We start from the raw sequence: 21,030 nt of genomic DNA, 5'->3' as shown, positions 1-21,030 counted from the left end.
CAACATTAGGACCCAAAACTCAAGGGTGAGTATACATACGATGAAGGTGGGTCACTTAACATACCTTAACTTTTTTATAAGGTCGTATATAAATATAAGTTGTGACCTACCTTAAATATTTGAAGTGGATTATCTTCATATTTTTGGCATTACATATATATATATATATATATACACACACACACACACGATTTTTAAAGCTTGTATTTAACATTTCGGTATCCCAAATAACTAATTCATTTATGGTATAATGTAATAAGAAATAGTTAGGTTTAAATAATAGAAAAAAGAAAAAAAATCGTTTTCAATAGACATCGTTTCCTTTTTCCAAAACCATCTTTCCCGCTTTAGTTCATACGTGCACACGCTGCACAAATCACCGACCAACTCTTATGCATGTTGCCACTGCCAACAACCTCACATCTTCCATCGCCTACGACAGTCCACTCTCCAGTTGTCCTCCCTCCCCAGTGCCAATGGCTCAGCCCTCCAATTCCATCAAAGATAACATGTTCATTGTATGTTTTTTTATTGTTTCATTGTTCCATGATTGCTAATTGTGAAATTGAAAAAAAAAAATTGTTAACTGTGAAATTGTTTTTTGACTGTTCTATGACTCCATCACAGTAGGGATTTTTATCGTTTCTTTGTGAATTGAATTTTTTATTGTTGTTTATTTGTTTGATTATTTGATTGTTGTCTTTGAATTGTGAATTATGAAATAAGAAGTCACATAACAAAAACAAAATCATTGTCTCATTGGTAATTCTTTACTTCTTTGCTTTGATTGTTGATTTGTAATTGTCGATTGTCATTTGTTTCGGTTAGCATTAGTGTTTGTTGCAAAAAATCACATGAAGGTTAATGATTTCTTTTTTGTGGTTTCTCGATTGTTAAACATTGTTAGATTTTCCTACAACAAAAAGATAATTTAAGGAAAAAAACAAGCAAATAAAGTTATGGAAGCATTGCCTAGAGGGTTGTTAAATAATTATACTAAATTCATTATTAGAATACTTTTTTAGTTATGTTATGATAATTAAATTTTTATACGATAAAATTTAGGTGAACTTAAGAGTGGTACCCATTGATGACGATAATAATGATCGTGATCGTAAAGCTAAAACAATTCGCATCTTATAGTCATTTCAAAATTCGTTTGATTTTGTGTTTTGTTTGCACTTGATGATTGATATCTTGGGAGTCACAAATCATTTGAATGCAACATTATAAAGAAAAGATTGATGTCGTAAATGTCATAAATCAAGTAAGTAGCTTGAAAAAAAACAATTCAAGAAATTAGGGATGTAGACGGGAATCACTTTAAGGGAATGTTAATTTGTTTTGTGATAAATATGATATTCAAATCGTGGATATGGAAGATGCATATTTTAATGAAATCAATCGTCAAAGAGGCTTGCACATTAGTAACATGTGATATTACCAACTTGATTTATGTATTTCATTTTGTCATTAGCATACAAAAAGATTCTTTTTATTTTTAGGTTAACAATGTTTCATTATCATGTTTAAGACGGTAATTGATATGCAACTTCAAGAGCTTAACCATCGCTTTAATGAAGTCAAAGTGAATTACTTCTTTGTATTAGCTTGTTTGTGCTCGCATGACTCTTTAAAAGCCTTTAATTCAGATAAATTAATCTACATTTTATCGAAAAGTTTCTAACATTATGTCAACTTCAAGTTCTTGAAGTGGAACTTAATAATTACGTTAAGGATATGCAAGAAGATGAACGATTTAACCAGTTGAAGAGTATTGGAGAACTTGTCAAAATGATGGTTAAAAAACATAAACATACAATTTGTCCTAAGCTTTATTTTATCTTGAAACTTGCATTGAGTTTACCATTTGCAAGGAGTATGGAGCAACATTTTCAACAATGAAGTTCTTAAAGACTAATGTTGGCAGTGGCAAAGTCATAATGAAACTTAATCGGGGTCCATTTTATACCTTACTGATTAACAACTTAGAAAATGAACATTATCGATGTCGGTGGCCAACTCTAAATTGGTCGACGGAAGCGCTGCATCAACAAGATAACAATGGTGCACCGATCCTTTTCCTTGTAGTAGGCTACTTTAAACAAATAAAGATGGGGAGAATTAGGATAAAGTGAGAAATTAAAGAGCAAAATTAAGTTTTTGAATGTTTTAATCAATAATTGATTGAGAGTCTAATGGATCTCATAGTGGGTGGTGGGTGTCAATAATGGATTTTAATTTCAAGAGGGGTCCATGGACCCCACTATTTATACTCTACCTCCACTATTGAATGTAGTCAACAAAAGGGATAATCGGTTTTTGAGTGATAGTTTGGTGTTATATATTGAAAAAATATGAGAGTATTAATAATAATATAATTATGAAAATATATCATGATATAAAAACACGTCCACTATAATGATAAAAACTTGATTTTTTTATTTTTATATTTTGTTTGTACGATTTGACCCAGCCTGTACCTAGTGGTATTTTCTGATTTTTCTTACATCAATTTCACTTAGATAATAAACCACATAACATTTTATGTTTTAGGCTTGCTGCTGCCAAAATTATAATATGGCTATTGAGGTAAATGATATCCCTAAAAAAGAATCATAAAATTTTCGTTAAGGATGAGCAAAATAAACTTCAAACACGCACAAAGAAAGAACACAGGTAAAAAGCCACTTTATGCCAGCAGTTTCCAGAGCAAAAACTGTCACATCCAAAGCAATACACAATTTCAAGACATGATATACAAGTCAATCAAGCATCATTTTCTTGAATACATATATTTCAGCTCTGGAAAAACAAGCATCCACCATGCTTTTACAGCTAGAAACATCTCCCCATGAACCATAAAACTATGGGTCACATCACATGCTTAAACCTTAAACCAGCCAATCATTCAACATTGCAGAAGAATCCTCACAAAGACCAGTTGGGAATTGAAATCCCACGCACATACACAAAAGTTATAAAGAATATCTTGGAAGACTAAAAAGCATCGAAAATAAAAAGCAATTCTTGAAATCAACGATGCTATGATGACTCATACATCATGCATTGGAAGTTGTACATACACAAGCATTAATATGACTAAACCAAACAAGGGAAAAATATCTTCATTTGCACCAATAGAGATCACAAAGTTGCTTTTACATAACTATTCAAGAAAAAAAAGTAAAAACAAAGTTATGTTGGGGGTTGGGGAGTCAACATAAAAAGTCAAAGACTATGAGATCAAATTAACATCTACTACTAAGAACCCTAAAAAATTCTGGGTTTTTTTCTTTTTTTGAGAAAAACCCAATCAAGAATCTAAAGTAACAACCTTTAACCATGATTAAGGTATACCAAAGTTAGTTTATCCTTCTAGAAATTATACCTATAAGCTTGCAACATTTGTCTATTTGGCAACCTAGGTTTGCTAATGACATGGTGCTGACTGGCTTGCTGACGTGTAATGAAACTCTATCTGTAATCTCTGATGAACTGGTGTCAAGGAATTCAAACCTTTCTTCATATCTGCTTCAAGTTCCCTAATAGGAATAGCAGCCAAGAAGTTCTTGATGTACTCCTTACAACACTCTTTTCCATTACAAAAAACCTCAAATTCACCAACTTTCTTCACCGATTCCTCAACAAGATCCTCCTCAACCCTCTGTTCTTGAGAATCCAAAACGGGTATTTTATAAATCGTTGTATTTCGATCAAATTTCAAGATATAAGCTTGATTACAACCCTCAAATAGCCTCTCACCTAAAGTGTCAATTATGTAAAAAGCTTCTTGTTCCACTTTCAACACAAAGAAATGGTCATTCCAACTCACGATGTAGACTTTGGATTCACCAAGATCCATGTCGTGGTTAATTTCATCCCACATGCTATCAAACGACATTGCCCCATGTAAAAAGTCGAATTTGCCCTCTTCAACTTGTTCGGGGTGAAAGAACCCCACGAACGATTTTTCTTGGATTACAGAAATAGGGCGCACATTCGCTTGGATAACAGTTTCAAGATCGAAATGTTTATCAGGAAATTGGGATCTGTAGATTTCGTTTTCACATAAGTTTCTCCATTTTAAAGATCCTTCTCTAATGAGAGAATCGAATTGGGACTTAATTGGCATTAAATCGTGGTTGTTTAGGAACCAATCAGCAATCACCGCCACTAGGGCGGTGCATGCACCCTCTCCGGCCGCCTGTTCACTGCGTTGATCGATGGATGCGAAGAAAAGTTGTGTTTCAAGTTTCATGTACGCATCGCGGCTGATAATTTCCCTTTGTTCCCAATTTCCAACAGCAAAATTATCGTCCCCAAACTCGGATATCCAAGATTGGTTCAAAGAAGAGTCCCCGTATCCATTTTGCCACTGCCATTAGTATAGTAATTAGTAAACATCAACTACTTGCCAAATACCTAAAATACCCTTATGAGAAAACAAGAAAATCTTTCAAACCCACTACAAAAGGAAGAAACTTTAGAGGATATTTGAAGCATGCAAGTCGATTCTTATATCAAGGAAGTGAAAAATATTTTACCCCAACAAGAGATACTCATTAACTAATAACTACTTGCCAAATACCGAAAATACCCTTATGAGAAAACAAGGAAATCTTGCAAATCCATAAATTGTAATCAAACGAGCTAGTTCTTGATCAAGGGAGTGAAAATAATTCTACCTAAACAGGACTCATTGACTACTTGCCAATTACCAAAATACCCTTAACAAAAATATCATGCAAACCCACAAAAAACAAGAAAACTTATTGCAAATTGGAAGCGAACGAGCTAGTCCTATATCAAGGGGGCGAAAAAGATATCACCCCAACAAGAGACACATCGACTACATGCCAATTACCGAAAATACCCTTATGAGAAAACAAGAAATTCTTACAAACCCACAAAAAAGCAAGAAACTTTATTGCAAACTGGAATCAAAAGACCTAGATCTTGATCAAGAGAGTGAAAAAAGACTTTACCCTAACAAGAGAATCATTGACTACTTGACAATTACCGAAAATAGCCTTATGAGAAAACAAATAAATCTTACAAATCCACTAAAAATGTAAGAAAAACTATTGTAAAATGTAATCAAACAAGCAAGTCCAATATCAAGGTGGTTGAAAAAAAATACCAAAACAAGAGACTCATCGATTATTTTCCAAATACCACACATACCCTTATGAGAAAACAAGAAAATCTAGCAAACCCACAAAAAAAAGCCAAAATTTTTATTGCAAAATGGGAATGAAAATATTTTACCCCAATAAGTGATTCATCAGAGCTGAGCTGGCGCCGGTCAAAGTCAATGTCATCTCCACCTTCTTCACCATAAGCTTTTTTTAACAATGGCTCACCTTTGACTTTTGGTGATTTGAAGTTAAGTTTCCTCTTCTTCCATGGTAAAATACTTCGTTTTGAATTTTGACCAATGTACCCTTCCAAAATAGAAGGATCCGGATCCTCTTTCTGAGACAATCCAACATCAGATTTTCTATAACTATAATAAACACTGTTCTCATAAAGATACCCTCCAGCGTAATTTGCATTTGCCAATGTACCATAGCAAAATGACTTCCTAAAATTAGCATCGTTTTCTTTATTCTCTTTTTCTCCGGAATCAGAAAGGGAACCGGAATCGGAATCGGAATCAAAAGGGTAAGTGTAATCACCCTCTTCACTTCTGCTTTCGCTGATGTCATGATCTTTTTTAGCTCGTCTGATTGACACATAGTCTTTAAAGATTTTGACTTTTCTTAACCCTGCTTTAAGTGCAGAAAGCTCGTCTTTTTCTCCTGATGAATTTTCTGTTGTTTGACTTTGATTTTGTGTTGACTTTTCTGATGTTTGACTTTGATTCTGTATTGATTCTGCTGATTCTTGAGCAGCAGCTCTGAGTTCTATCAAACAGAGTGATATCTGCATTATAGAATTCAAGAACTCAAAATCTTGAATGAAAGAATTTTAATGGATTTAAAGTGGGAAAGAAAGAAATTTACATGAAGTAAAGGGGGAGGCTCGTGGGGTCCACAGGGGATAGTAAGAGGAATATGAAGCTCAAAATCCTTTTCTTCAATGGCAGAAGCATAATCAGCAAGGTTTAAGGAAGCTGTTCCAATTATAGGAACCTTATTCTTAGGCCCTGGTGTTAATCCCTGAAAATATAAACAAAATTTCCCAAATAAAAAATTCCATACTATGCACTATGAATTCAAGAATCAAGATTTATAATTTTTGTTACAAATGCTATAGTGTTTTAAGAACTTGTTAAATAGCTTAGCTTGTATGATTTTCTTGAAACTTTAAAAATCCCGATTTCAAATTAGACCTTTTTTGTATTTATGAAGTCAAAGTAGGGTATTTTTTAAAGATTTGCATATAAATTACAATACATAACGCATAAAAAGGGGAATAAAATCAACTATGAACGAAAATTGCATTTGCCCTAATTGCACCCACGAGACAAATGTGAAGTCACATCAAGATTATACAATGAGATAAAAATTCCTAATTTTCGGGAATATAAACTAAAGAATCTTGTGGTCAATTTATCATAATCTAATTCAGATTCATTAAAATAAAATAAATCAATTAAACCTAAAATTAAATGGGTATAGGGAACTCACATTCAAAACAGTGAACCCAATCTCCCAAGGGTAAAACACATTCTCTTTACACCCAGAAAGGGTACAAATGGTATGAAACTCTTCATCCCAGAGAACGACGCCGTTTGGTTCCACAATTATCTCCTCCTTCGTGAAATTTCTCTTCACTGTTCTTCTAAATGTACTCTTTGGTCCCTTCCATCTGACCTCCACAGCCCTTCGATTATCCTTCTCTGTGTCCGCATGCACAGGATCACTACTCCCTCCTTCCAACTTCTTCACCACCAATTTCACCTGAAATTTCTTTGATAAAAGCGGCGGCCATGGCCTCCATTTAATCATCTTCACTACCATGTCTTAACTCGATGTCGGAGAGAGGGAGAGAGAGAGAGAGAGAGAGAGAGAGAGAGAGAGAGAGAGAGAGGGAAAATGTATGTGGGTTCAGGCGAAAGAAATAAAAAGGTAAAGATTTACATTAGTTAAGGCATATTGGTGTTTCTATTCGGATCTTGAAAAGAAATCTTTTCATGAAACAGTAGAAAGATGCAAGGTGGGTTTTTCCTTGTTTTTGAGGAATGGATTTTGTGTTGGAAGAAAGGTCGATGATTTGAGAGAGAAGGGTGGGTGAGGTTAATGTGCCGTTAATTCTTGGTCGGTGTTGATGTATAATAAAGGGGGAAAAGAGAGTGTGCAAGTGTGGAGGCTTTAATGTAAAGGCGAGTAGGAGACTCGAATTACGGAAAATTAAGAATTTTCTAGGGAAAGGACACAAATGTAAAGATAATTACATATTTTTGCGACTAAATCATTTTATTTATTTAACATTTTCATTATCAATGAGTAGAAACCTCCCGTGGCAGTGGTATGGGTTTGAATAAGTTTTAGCAAAACATGTGAATGTCTGATTGAAGTTTGTAAACGTGTTAGTGTTTGTAAAAGGATAATAATGCAAACATAAATTTTCATAATATTCTTGAGTTCACATAGTATATCGGTGTTGGAAACAGAACCTTCCTATATATGTTAAAATTATCGACATACTTTGACTTTTTTTTCATGGATCATTTTTAATAATCAACAGCATCTCCTCATAGGTTGTGATCAGTTTCTCGATGAATATGAGGGACATGCGTAAGCACTTCAGGTTGGCAAGGAATGTGTTGTGTGTTTCGTATAGAAGCACTTGCAATAGTGACTGAAAGGTAAACGGTGATTCGTATGCTATGTTGTTGGTAGTTTGTTCCTTCATTTCTAGTTGTTGGAGTAGGTTTTGGTGGTCCATTGTTAGGTTGTTCTTGATAGTCTTTTTTGTTGTTCAATAAGACTTTGAACCATGCTTAGGTTTAAAAACACCTTACCTTTCACACAACTTAAAAAATAAGTCAAAAAAATGGCTTAAATTATAGGTATTTACCGTTTTGTCCCCATAAATGAGGACTTCTCTAGATCTGAGAGCGAAGGATGTATCATAGCTTTGTCTGGTAGTTCATCCCTTTATAAATCTCATGGTATTTAAGCGTATTCTCTAGTTTTGTCACAACATGTGGCATTGATGGTCGTTCTCATGAGATTTCTGTAAACATTGATGTGGTTTTTTAGTTTGTATGTGTTGTTACGGCAAACTCCAGGCGCGTGTTTAGCTCTATCACCTAAAGGTCTTCGTCTAATAAGTGTCTGACAATCTGATATGCATAAGATAAACAAGTGTTAGGTCATACAGTCATACCGAGGGTTGGACCCCGATATAGCTCTCTAATGCCTAAGTTAGATTGTGATTCTTGGTGTTACCTTAATGTTATGTATGATGTCTTTCTTTTTGCCTTACCTCACTCTCTTTGTATATCATGTCTCTAGGGTATTTATAAGTTGCTCGGTGTTAGAAAGGTTTATAGTATTGTCTGGTCCCTCATCTATTATCTGGTCTACATGCAGGCACGTCCCTTGTCATTTCCTTGTTATTTTATAGTGTCTTACCATTTCTTTTGTATGTTTCCTTGGGTATGGTCCCGATACTTGTGTATGATGTATTCGAGTTTATATTCGTTTGTGACAAGTCGTGGTGTTTGTATCGTCGGTCTGGTAAGTATCGAGCCAGTAACAGATTTCATCAGACTACCGTTAAGCCCCCCGATCTCAAGGGTAAAAGAATATTGCATATTTTTGCCATTCAGACTTGGATATCTACCTTGGGTACTAGAATGTCCTTTACAATGGGGCGTATTAAATGCTTGTGTCGTCGCATGTCATTTCTCTTACTTTGATTGGATTGCCCTTAATAAACGCTTTAACCGCTCCCTCTAATTATTTAGTGGATAAGCCTGATTTGTTTTTTAGAAACTTCTTTTATGGTGTGTATTCCTTTTGACTTTCACATGACTACGACTGGTATGGGTGATGACATATCTGATGGGTTTTAGCCATAAGAACTTTCCTATGTGCGCATGCAAAACCCTATTGCTCGGATCTAGGCTTTCTAATTAAACATGCTTTGAATCTAAGACTTCTAATGGCTAATTAGGTTAAATAACAACATTGAAACAGATCTAGAATCATACCTTTGAGTTCCTTGTTGATCTTGTTGTATTGGAGCTTCTAGAGTCACAAATGTCACTCCTCTAATGGCTTACAAACACCAATAGCAAGAAGAATGATTTAGGAGAGAGGAGAGGGGAGGAATTCGGCCAGAGTATCTCTACTTTTGATGGTGTGTTGTGATTCCTCGAATTCCTTCACCCCTAGGGTCTATTTATACTTGTAGACTCCTTAAGGATTACAACTTTAACCCTAATTGGATAACTTAGACTTTAAGTTGATCCATATCCTATCCTTGATAACCCTATGGACGATTTTGGCTTATCCAAGCCCTAGAAATCGTCCATCCTATCTAGGATAAGGATTTATAGTCTAAAGTGTAACTATCAAACAATTGATAGTTTATACCCTCTTATTTAATTAATCTCTTTAAGTCACCAAATTAATTCCAATTAATCTATGACTCATATTAATCAAATAACCATATATTATTCCTTATAATATTTACTCTCTCTTAACAAATCATCCATCAAGTTGCTATGGTGAAAGCAACCCAAAAGGACCATGCACAACCGGATCAAATACTTGCCTAATATAGTTGCAGCCTTAGACACTATTCCAACAGTCTCCCACTTGGATAAGTCTAGTAACTATACAAGTACAATTCGGTTTGCAATCGTAGCTCTCAAAGACGCTATCAAACTCTGATCTAATCAATCTTGTCCTTTAGATAAGGGATCTTACAGTCCTCTGTTAGATATCATGCTGACAATCCTATGGAATGGTTAGTCAAGCATTTAGATTTCTCGATCTCTGATTTATTTGACATAGAACTTAATCAAACACGTCAATTCAGTTCTGACCGGGCCCGGCACATAAGTCAAATCAAATCATCGAGTGGCCAAGATATCTCTTCTACCCTCTTAGGATAAAATTTACAGATAAACTTCGACTTATATGCATTTACTTATTCATTAACCAACTATACACAACAATACGTTTTATAACACCAAGTTACTGATGCGTTTTCGCATTATCAATGTACAATCAATTAACAAATAATAAACCATATATCTAGGTTTTAAGACTATATGATCTTATCGTCTTGCGATCACCTTTTATATCGTATTCCATAAAGTGATTCCAGCAAGCGCGGGTTTATTCCAATGCTCAAAACCAGTTCATAAGCACTCATGAACGTTGCAGCAACCCTTGCTATGTCTAACACCATTTAGACAATCTACACACCAATTCATGACAATCTTCATTCATATCTACTTCTAACATATGAACGAGTGTGGACAATTTGAATAATTCGATTATTCCTAATAAACTCAATTATTCTGGAAGTCAAAACATGCAAAGTGAAACAATAGTTAAACAATTAACATATGACAGTAACTTTACTTATAAATAAAACTCCTTTATTTAATCATCAAATGTTAATTACATTTATCTATTATACGTTTCTAATACTATCTAATCTATACTAATATCATCCTTCAACCCAATACTCCTAGCATGCTGCAAGTGCTTAACCCTACTCAGTCCCTTCGTAAGCGGATCTGCTGGGTTATCTTCTGATGATATCCTCTTCACTACGAGTTGTCCTTCTTCTACACGATGTCTAATGAAGTGATATTTTCTGTCGATATGTCGAGATCTACCATGATCCCTCAGTTTCTTGGTCAAGGCAACCGCACCTTCGTTATCACAGAAAATCTCCATAGGCTCCTTTATGGCAGGAACAACTCCAAGATCACCAATGAAGTTCTTCAGCCATATTGTCTCCTTCGACGCTTCACTCGCTGCAATGTACTCTGATTCGCACGTTGAATCAGCTACGGTCTCCTGCTTGGAACTCTTCCATGTCACTGCTCCTCTATTTAGGGTAAAGACCCAGCCCGACTGCGAACGGTAGTTGTCCCTGTCGGTCTGAAAGCTGGCGTCACTATACCCTTGCACCTTCAAGTCATCACTCCCTCCGAGGACTAAGATTCATTCCTTCGTCCTCCGAAGATACTTAAGGATGTTTTTCACCGTAATCCAATGTGCTTTGCCAGGGTTCCCTTGATATCTGCTAACCATGCTCAAAGCAAAGGCTACATCGGGGCGAGTACAAGTCATAGCGTACATGATTGAGCCAACTGCGGAAGCGTATGGTACTCGGCTCATTTCTGCTATCTCAGCTTCGGTACTCGGACTTTGAGTCTTACTCAACTTGGCATTTCCTTGTATCGGTAGTTCTCCCTTCTTTGAGTTTTCCATACTAAAACGTTTTAGTACCTTCTCTAAGTAAGTATTCTGACTAAGTCCAATTAGTATCTTACTTCTTTATCTTACTATCCTTATTCCCAAAATGTAAGAAGCCTCTCCGAGATCCTTCATAGCGAAGCACTTCCCGAGCCAAGACTTAACCTCATGCAGAGTCGGGATGTCGTTTCCTATGAGTAATATGTCATCGACATATAGAACGAGGAAGCTTACTATACTCCCACTGGCTTTGACATATACACAAGATTCGTCTTCGCTTCGTACAAATCCAAACTCTTTGACTTTCTCATCGAAGCAAAGATTCCATCTGTGAGACGCTTGCTTAAGTCCATAAATGGACTTCTCAAGCTTACACACTCTATTCGGATGCTTCGGATCCACAAACCCCTCTGGCTGAGCCATGTAAACATCCTCAGCCAACTTTCCGTTAAGGAAAGCGGTCTTGACATCCATTTGCCAAATCTCATAATCATGAAATGCGGCAATTGCTAGCATCACTCTAATAGATTTAATATTCGCAACTGGTGAGAAGGTCTCATCATAGTCAACTCCGGGAGTTTGAGTAAAACCCTTCGCAACCAATCGCGCTTTATACGTGTGTACGTTTCCATCCACATCGGTCTTCTTCTTGAAGATCCACTTGCACCCAACGGTCTTACGTCCGAGCATATAATCAACCAAATTCCAAACTTGGTTATCGTACATGGATTGGATCTCGCTATCCATTGCCTCTTTCCATTTCACAGACTCCGGGCCTGCCATGGCTTCCTTATAGCTATTAGGTTCATCAAGATTTATTAGTGTACCATCACTAATATACGTGTCCCCTTCGGTAGTAATATGAAAACCATAAAACTGGGGATGAACTCTAACTCTATCGGAACGTCTAAGAGGTAAGGATTCGTCAATCGATTCAACCGGAGTTTCCTCCTCGGGTTGAATGCCAGCAGTAGAGGTTCCTTCATCTATCAACTCTTGAATCTCTTCAAGTTCGATTTGCCTCCCACTGTCTCCTTGGCTTATGAATTCTCGTTCTCGGAAAACTCTTCTCCTCGCAACAAAGACAACGTTGTCTTTCGGTCTATAGAAGAGATATCCAGAGGATGTCTGCGGGTAGCCGATGAAAATACATCGCTCACTACGAGGTTCGAGCTTGTCGTGAGTATCTCGTCTTACGAAAGCCTCGCAACCCCAAACCTTAATATGTGCTAACGAAGGAGCTTTCCCCTTCCACATCTCGTGAGGTGTTTTGGTAACCTTCTTAGTAGGGACTCGGTTAAGGATATGGGTGGCAATCTCTAAGGCATACCCCCAAAAAGAGATAGATAGCGAAGCACGACTCATCATAGAGCGAACCATGTCCAACAAGGTTCGATTATGCCTTTCTGCCACACCATTCAATTGTGGTGTCCTAGGAGGCGTCAATTGCGAAATTATTCCACACTCCTTGAGATAATCGTGGAATTCAAGACTTAGGTACTCTCCTCCTCGATCGGATCGAAGCATCTTGATTTTCCTGCCCAATTGATTCTCCACTTCATTCTTGAACTCTTTGAACTTTTCAAAGGTTTCTGACTTTTGCTTGATTAAATAGATATACCCATATCTACTATAATCATCGGTAAAAGTCACATAGAAGCGGTTCCCATCCTTCGTGGTTGATCTAAAGGGTCCACATACATCGGTATGTATTAGGTCCAATAGCCCCTCACCCCTTTCACAAGTATTCGTGAAGGGTGACTTAGTCATCTTTCCAAGTAAACAAGACTCACATGTGTCATCTTCCCTAAGGTCGAATGACTCCAACACTCCATCCTTTTGGAGTTGAGCTATGCGTTTCTTGTTGACATGTCCAAGACGGCAATGCCACAAGGATACTTTATCCAAGCTAGTGGAAGAATCAATATTCAAAACATCATTTCCTAAGTTATCAACAATCATAACAGTTTCATATATTCCATTACATGGTATAGCTTCAAAGTAAAAGACACTATTTAGATAAACCAAAATAGAACCATTCTCATTATTAAAAGAAAATCTAAATCCTTGTCTATATAAACCATGAAATGAAATGATGTTTCTAGCCATTTCTGGCGAATAGCAACAATTGTTCAAATCTAAAACCAAACTATTCCTAAGCACTAAAGAATACACTCCAATCTTGGTCACATGCGACGATCTTCTGTTCCCCATGATTAGATTGATCCTTCCTTGCTCTACATCCCTACTTCTTCTTAGTCCCTGCACATTAGAACAAATGTGATAACCACAACCGGTATCAAGAACCCAAGAAATAGCATGATTAGAATCGTTAGATTTGATTGTGTATATACCTGCGAAAGATGGCTTGATCTTTCCTTCTTTGATTGCTTGCAGGTAATCCGGACAGCTTCTCTTCCAATGTCCTATCTTGTGGCAGTGGTGGCACTCTGCCTCCTTTGGGTTAGAGCAGGGCTTAGCGGGATCAACTTTGGTCCCACTAGAAAAGGCACCATCTCGGGCTTTCACCTTGCGATAGTTATTCGATGAAGCTTTCCTCTTCTTTCCCTTCCCTTGACCAATAGCCAAGACAGGAGCAGCGAACGGATTGGGAGTAGGTGCAACAGACTTGTCTTTGAAGTTGCTCTCAGCGACTCTCAAAAGACCTTGGAGTTTGCTTAGGGTGACCTCCTCTTTGTTCATGTGGTAGGTCATCCTAAATTGGTTGTACATCGGAGGCAAAGAGTGAAGCACCATGTCGATCGCCAAGTCTTCACCGAAGTCAACATTTAACTTGCGAAGGCGGTCGACATACCTTTGCATCTTTTGCAGGTGCACGGTAAGAGATTCTCCATGACCCATCTTAGCGGAGATCATGTTAGTGAAAATCTCATAACGCTCTTGTCTCACGTTTTGGTGGTACCTCTCCAATAAGTCTTCATGTATTTCGTACGGGTACATGTCCTCGTAGGACTTTTGGAATTCGGAGTTCATGGTGGCGATCATGATGCAATGTACCTTCGTTGCATCTCGCTCATGAGTTTCAAAGGCGGTGATTTCGGCGGGAGTAGCAACTTCGGGGTTGATTTTCTCGAGCTTCTCATCGAGGACATACTCCTTATCCTCATAGCGAGCAATGGTGCGAATGTATCTTATCCATTCGCTAAAGTTCGTTCCATCGAAGGTGACCTTTTGGCAAAGGCTCATCAACGTGAAAGAACTAGCAGCAGCGTTGTTTGCGTTTGACATCTATAGAAAGGACAAAGATATATTAGAATAAGAATCCCTAATTATCACCCAATAATAAAAATTAGGGTTAGGATCCAACAATAACATTTACATATTAGAAAAGGGATGCCGTAATCTAACATGAAAATAAATTGAAGGTAAGTGAATGACGATTCACTAATTCTCCACAACAAAACCTAGACTATTAGTCCTAAGTGTATTGAGAATTCCTAGGTTCGGATGAGATTCATTGAACTATTCAATGGCATGTTTAAATCTCGATATGCCCCTCTTGTTTGTGACTGGGATGCCGAGGATCACAAAACGGGTGTGAATTACCATGCAAATTCACATGGTGCCTTCATTGTAACGATCACCTATTCGATGTGCCGGTAAACCACACACGCTCCATCGAACTATGATAAACAATGAATCACCCTTTGCCACCTTTGCTTAGAACCAATTAGTGTGCCGGTAAACCACACACGCTCCACTAACTTCTTAGCAAGGGTGCAAAGTGTAATTTGATGGGATTGCATCAATTCACTTTTCCTAAAGTAACTAAGATTTGGAAATTTTTAAAACGTGTAGTTACTTTGTATTTCTTATTATACTTTTAATGAGAGGACGAGGTTGCCCTATCCTACCCGTTCGGCTAACGACCCTCCACCAATCAAGCAAGCGGTGGGTGTGAGTGTACACCCATTAAGCGCCATTTTATAGGCCACAACCTTATACCCACCTTATAGATTGGCTTCGTGAATGAGGCCTACTAACGGTAAGACTAGCATTTAGTTATACATATATATATTATTCTAGTAATATCATATTAGTATAAGGTTGTGTTTTAAACCTTTTAAAATCTAGTGTTTGAAATTTAAGTTGTCTAAATTAAAACATTTTAATCACAAATATAAATTTCAAAACTTGAGGGAAAGTTTTAAACATTTTAAAACATGGAGGATCAAATAACAAATAATTCCAATTAACAATTAATATCCTAATTATCTATATTTGATTTATCCAAGATTTCTTTTAAGATAATTATCAAAATAATTAATCAATTATCATATAAGGAAATTAAATATTTTATTAGATGATAAATATCTTTAATTAGATCAAGATTATAGTCATATATATCAAAAAATCGGATTAGGGTTGATCTAATATGATTAAGGTAAGTTTCCACAAGATAAACATGAAAAAATCCCGGATTTGCCTAATCCTGACGCCCGGACTCGCCGAGTACACAAAGGGACTCGCCGAGTCCATGACTCATAAACCAAAAATCGAATTTTGCAGGTTTGTTTCAGTTAATCAAGCAACAATTTAAAGAAAACCAAGCTAGGCTCTGATACCACTGATGGGTTTTAGCCATAAGAACTTTCCTATGTGCGCATGCAAAACCCTATTGCTCGGATCTAGGCTTTCTAATTAAACATGCTTTGAATCCAAGACTTCTAATGGCTAATTAGGTTAAATAACAACATTGAAACAGATCTAGAATCATACCTTTGAGTTCCTTGTTGATCTTGTTGTCTTGGAGCTTCTAGAGTCACAAATGTCACTCCTCTAATGGCTTACAAACACCAATAGCAAGAAGAATGATTTAGGAGAGAGGAGAGGGGAGGAATTCGGCCAGAGTATCTCTACTTTTGATGGTGTGTTGTGATTCCTCGAATTCCTTCACCCCTAGGGTCTATTTATACTTGTAGACTCCTTAAGGATTACAACTTTAACCCTAATTGGATAACTTAGACTTTAAGTTGATCCATATCCTATCCTTGATAACCCTATGGACGATTTTGGCTTATCCAAGCCCTAGAAATCGTCCATCCTATCTAGGATAAGGATTTATAGTCTAAAGTGTAACTATCAAACAATTGATAGTTTATACCCTCTTATTTAATTAGTCTCTTTAAGTCACCAAATTAATTCCAATTAATCTATGACTCATATTAATCAAATAACCATATATTATTCCTTATAATATTTACTCTCTCTTAACAAATCATCCATCAAGTTGCTATGGTGAAGGCAACCCAAAAGGACCATGCACAACCGGATCAAATACTTGCCTAATATAGTTGCAGCCTTAGACACTATTCCAACAATATCGACAGTTGTGTCCGAAGTGGACAATTGTATGCTTGAACGATACACCCACGTGTAACACCCGGTTTCAAATCGCTTCATTATTTGGGACTGCAGCCCGATCATCAGTTATCATAAGGCTTAGGAGATGGGGAAAGAAATGTTTTGGCCCTTTTGGATGAGGATGTCAAATTCTAAGTGATCTGAGTGTTTTGATGGTGTTTTGGAGCCCAATGGCATAATTGTAATTGGTTATCTCGGTCCTTTATGATTTTTGGGTTTCGTTCGGGGAACTTCAAGGCTATGATGGGTTGCTAGAAGTGTAGGGCTTCTCGCCACCTTTCTGTGGATATAAAGTTCGTCGGAAACGGACTTAGATTGAGGAAGTTATGGCCTTCGAAATATTTAGGGTTTTGGCAGGAAACTTGGTACGCGGGGCGTACCAAGGGAGTACACAGGCGTACAGCTGCAGAGATCAGTACGCACGGCATAGGGAGGCATATATCAAGCGTAATGTAAAGGTTGGTGTGGGGGTGCGAAGCCTCGTAGACTGAGCGTACAAGGAGTACGTTGGGCGTACAAGGGTAAGTTGGAAAACCCTAATTTTTTGAGTTGTGCCATATATAAGCTTAATGATAGTCCATTTTGCTCATTTCTAAGACAACCTCCATGCTCAAAAACCCTAATTTGAACCCTATCCCATATTTAGTGATTTGGAAGCTCTTGTGAGATTTATGGAAGGTTTTGTGGATCTATAAGAAGAAAGCGGGAAAATTGAAGACTTGCTGTTTGAAGGAAAGCTTTAAGATCCAGCATTTGCACCTCCTTTTGGTAGCTTGGAAGGTATAAAGTCACAACCTTGACTTTTCATTTCATAGATTTTCTTCTTGGTTCATTTTTGGTCATTTTGACCCTTTTGGTGGATGATTAGGAGTCTAAGTCGTTTGCGAAGCTTGAAATTGTAGATCTAGTTATATCATGGGTTCCTTGGGGATAAAGGTGCAAACTTTATGGTGTTTTTGGTCCCATGCATGTGTTAAGTCAACTATTAAGCTCTTTTGAGCTCTAGAGTCCCATTTAGTCATGCATGCACATAAATTTGGCAACTTTATGTGACTAACCACCTTGGGGAAGTCAGGTCTGAGTTGGGATCCAAGTCTTAGCGGATTAAGTGATTAATTGGAAAGTTGGCTTTGGGTTGGTGAGTATGTTGCATGTACAAGCCTCCCAAGCAGTACGCTAAGCGTACAGGTTGAGCATGCCCCACGTACTCAACAGACTTGAGCCTTTTTGTGTTTTGGGTTTTGGTTTGGTCTGGGTTGTGTTAGGCCATGTTGGGCCATCTGGATTTTATTGTTGGGTTGTTGTATTTTTCATTTTTTCTGGTCCTTCTTGGGAAAAACCCACGAAATGAATTAGGCCTAATTTGGAAAGTTGGTCCATATTTGGGCCTTAGATATTATTCTTGGATTTTGGGCTTATGGTCATCTATTTGGGCCTTGGCTTTGGGCCAAGATTGAGGAAGGGTAAAAAGGTATTTTTACTATAATTTGGACTCATGGTGTGCGTCAATGGCTAGATGTTGATGGGATGTCATTTTGGTATTTGATAGCGCGTGGATTATAGCAGATCTGCAATCAGAGATTATTCGTGGAATCAGCTGTTGATGGGGTTTTGTCATGATGTTGACGATTCGTGGAGCTGTTAGCCAACAACCATGGATCGTCTATAGAATTCGGCAGTGCAAGGTGAGTTGTCATCACTATACTTGTGGGTCGAAGGCACCAATATCGGCCCATTGGATTGATATCCTATTATGCATGTTCCTATGTTGTTTTGATATGTTAGATTGGTATCCTGGTAGATAGGATGTTTGCTATGTTGTTATGATTTGTTAGATCGATACCTTGGTAGCTAGGATGATGTTATGCTTACTGATATGTAGGTTTGTTTGACTGGATATAGACTGCTTTATGATTGTCTGTTATATGTGCACATGTTTGGTCGGGGGCTGAGGCTTCACTGCTTTGTGCGTAAGTCAACAGGTTGGGGCATACCAACCCGATGGTTGAATAGGCCCGGGGGTATTCTATCCCGAGAATGATTGGACCCATAGTGTGTTGGCACTCCAACCCGATGGTTGAAGGCTTGTGGTATTCCAACCTGATGGTTGGTTGGACCCATAGTATGTTGGTATTCCAACCCGATGGTTGACTGTACTCATATTATGTTGGTATTCCAACCCGATGGTTAAGGGGCCTGGGGTATTCCAACCCGATGGTTGATTGGACCCATAATATGATGTCTGTTGTATATGTATATTGTGTGTTGATACTTCGGGGGAAACTTACTAAACTTTTTCTTACAGTTTTTGGTTTATAGTTTCAGGTGTGGCAAGGCGAAGGCGTGACAGTACACATCATGCTTTTATGTCGTTGATCTTGGGAGGCACTGATTTTCAAATAATGTTTTGAGAACACTATTTTTGTATATATTTTATTAGTAAAAGGATCGTTTTGAAAAGTTTAAAATTGTTGAAATTTTTGGGATGTTACAAGTTGGTATCAGAGCCTTGAGTTGAGTGAATTGGAGGAACATTCATGTGAATCCAGTCTCAAAATAAGGAAAAAGGTTTTTAAAATTATTTTCAAAGTAAGGGTTTTAAAAATAACTTTAAAAGTTGCTTTCAAAATAACCAAAAAAGGATGTAATGTGTACGGTCAGCCGGAGCCAGTAAATTGACCCCAAATTACCATAATGTTCTTTAATATTGGGATATGTTAGAACAACATGCTAGTAAAAGGCTAAGGATCTTCAGGAATTGTACGTTAGAATTGCGTGATTATGTGATGCCCGATATCCTAGGGTTCTTCCTTATATAAAATTGATTTCATTATTGTGGTTGCTTAGTGTATGCATCTTAGTTGTAAATAATTGAGATTTTATAGTTTGAGAATATTTGGTTTGGCCTTATTTTCTGTTCCTTGTTTGGTTGTGGGCGTAGGGTAGGATCGAGTATTCGAAAGTCTATAGGATCCAATGTTATGTATGACTAGCATACACGAGTGTTGCAGGATTAGTGGAAGTTTCATGAGTGTGTGATGTGTATTGCGGGTCAGCACGTGGAATGATTAGTGCCAGAGGAGCTATCAGATTTGAGATTGAGGATCTCGTAAGAGGAGCTATCAGATTTTATTGAGTTTTAGTGCCAGTCGGCTTCTTTGCTCGAATGTTGCTTGCTTTGTGCTTTGTAGGACCCATGTTGATGAGAGTTAACCATCAACTGAATATAATAAATTACATGCCATGAAGGTTAAATAATCTTAGATTGAAGGAATCAGACCTATTGCGCAACTCTTGTTTGAGTCCAACCGTGGTAGGGCCGAGCCCTTCAGTCTAAGGATTATTTAATATTGGTTGCATGTAGTTGTATTTATGAAGTGCTTCACTGATATTGGTAGGGTCCTTCAACACCTGATGACATAGGAGGAGTGTGTGAACTCTAGGATATCCTAGGGAGTGTTTTTAGTGCGGTTGCTTCACTGCTGAGCAGGTTTCAAGAGTATTTTGTGACTAAGTCTTAGAGGACCCGAGATGATTCTTGAGGAAAGTATGGATAGATGTGGAAGGTAGTATTGGGCCCGTACTACTGGAAGCACAAGATCCATACTCGAATCAAGGAAAGTTTCGGGGAATCTAAGGGTCGGGCGGGGAGGGTTGCATGGTTGGATACCATGATTTGTGACGGTTTTTCCGTCCCTGTCGATATTTTGGTTGTGACTGCTTAGGTATGAGGTTGGTTCTGGTATTTGTTTTGAGGCCGAGTGGTTTTATCAATTTTGGTTGTTGGTGCAAACCTAGTGAGCTTATTGGTTTGAGGCCTCAGAGGTTTTGCTCGAGGCCGGGTATTCAAGTCGCTGGACTCATGAATGAAACGATGATTATAATCAGATTGGGATCTGCAGCTAGAGGTGAAATGGTTGATTGTTGGATTGGAATGTTGTTATCTGTGGCAAGGGTTATGCCCCTTTCAGTTTTTCCAAGTTCGGAGAAAAAGTGAGCAGGCTCATAACTTTTAGGGATAGGAAAGGTAGTACCTGCTTATGTTGGTTAAGTTATAAATTGGTGTCAACACTAATGGGTGGTAGTTCGAGCCATAAGAGGGGGAGAACTTGTAACATCCCAAGATTTTTCATTTATAGTCCCTAGCGATGGAAGGGTGAAGCCATGAAAAGTCTAAGGGCTAAATTGCAATTTTGGGATCAAGAGGAGTACGTTGCGCACACATAAGGGTACATTGAGCGTACTA

General features: G+C 37.6%; 1 protein-coding gene across 1 annotated transcript; it reads right to left on the bottom strand.

Annotated features, from left to right (window-relative positions):
- Positions 1 to 3,114: 3,114 nt before the first annotated feature.
- LOC145001634 (uncharacterized) lies at positions 3,115 to 7,290 on the bottom strand. Its single transcript, XM_078960993.1, has 4 exons — positions 6,636 to 7,290; positions 6,009 to 6,164; positions 5,272 to 5,928; positions 3,115 to 4,378 (listed from the first exon to the last, which is right to left on the bottom strand). The coding sequence occupies exons 1-4, from the start codon at positions 6,966 to 6,968 to the stop codon at positions 3,434 to 3,436; spliced, it is 2,091 nt and encodes a 696-aa protein (XP_078817119.1). The 5' UTR covers positions 6,969 to 7,290; the 3' UTR covers positions 3,115 to 3,433.
- Positions 7,291 to 21,030: the final 13,740 nt, after the last annotated feature.

This window comes from Lactuca saligna, chromosome 6 (assembly GCF_052625555.1).
Source record: "Lactuca saligna cultivar CGN05327 chromosome 6, ASM5262555v1, whole genome shotgun sequence".
Classification (NCBI taxonomy): Eukaryota; Viridiplantae; Streptophyta; class Magnoliopsida; order Asterales; family Asteraceae; genus Lactuca; species Lactuca saligna.
The sequence above is the reverse complement of the archived record's forward strand: the minus strand, read 5'-3'. Positions and strand labels throughout refer to the sequence as shown.

What these genes read in the sequence shown, in the direction of transcription:
- LOC145001634 (XM_078960993.1), bottom strand. Translation starts at nt 6,968, where the DNA reads ATGGTAGTGAAGATGATTAAATGGAGGCCATGGCCGCCGCTTTTATCA. An exon ending in TTGGGTTCACTGTTTTGAAT is followed by an intron (nt 6,165 to 6,635) that starts GTGAGTTCCCTA and finishes TTATATTTTCAG; the next exon opens with GGATTAACACCAGGGCCTAA. An exon ending in CTGATGAATCACTTATTGGG is followed by an intron (nt 4,379 to 5,271) that starts GTAAAATATTTT and finishes TACTAATGGCAG; the next exon opens with TGGCAAAATGGATACGGGGA.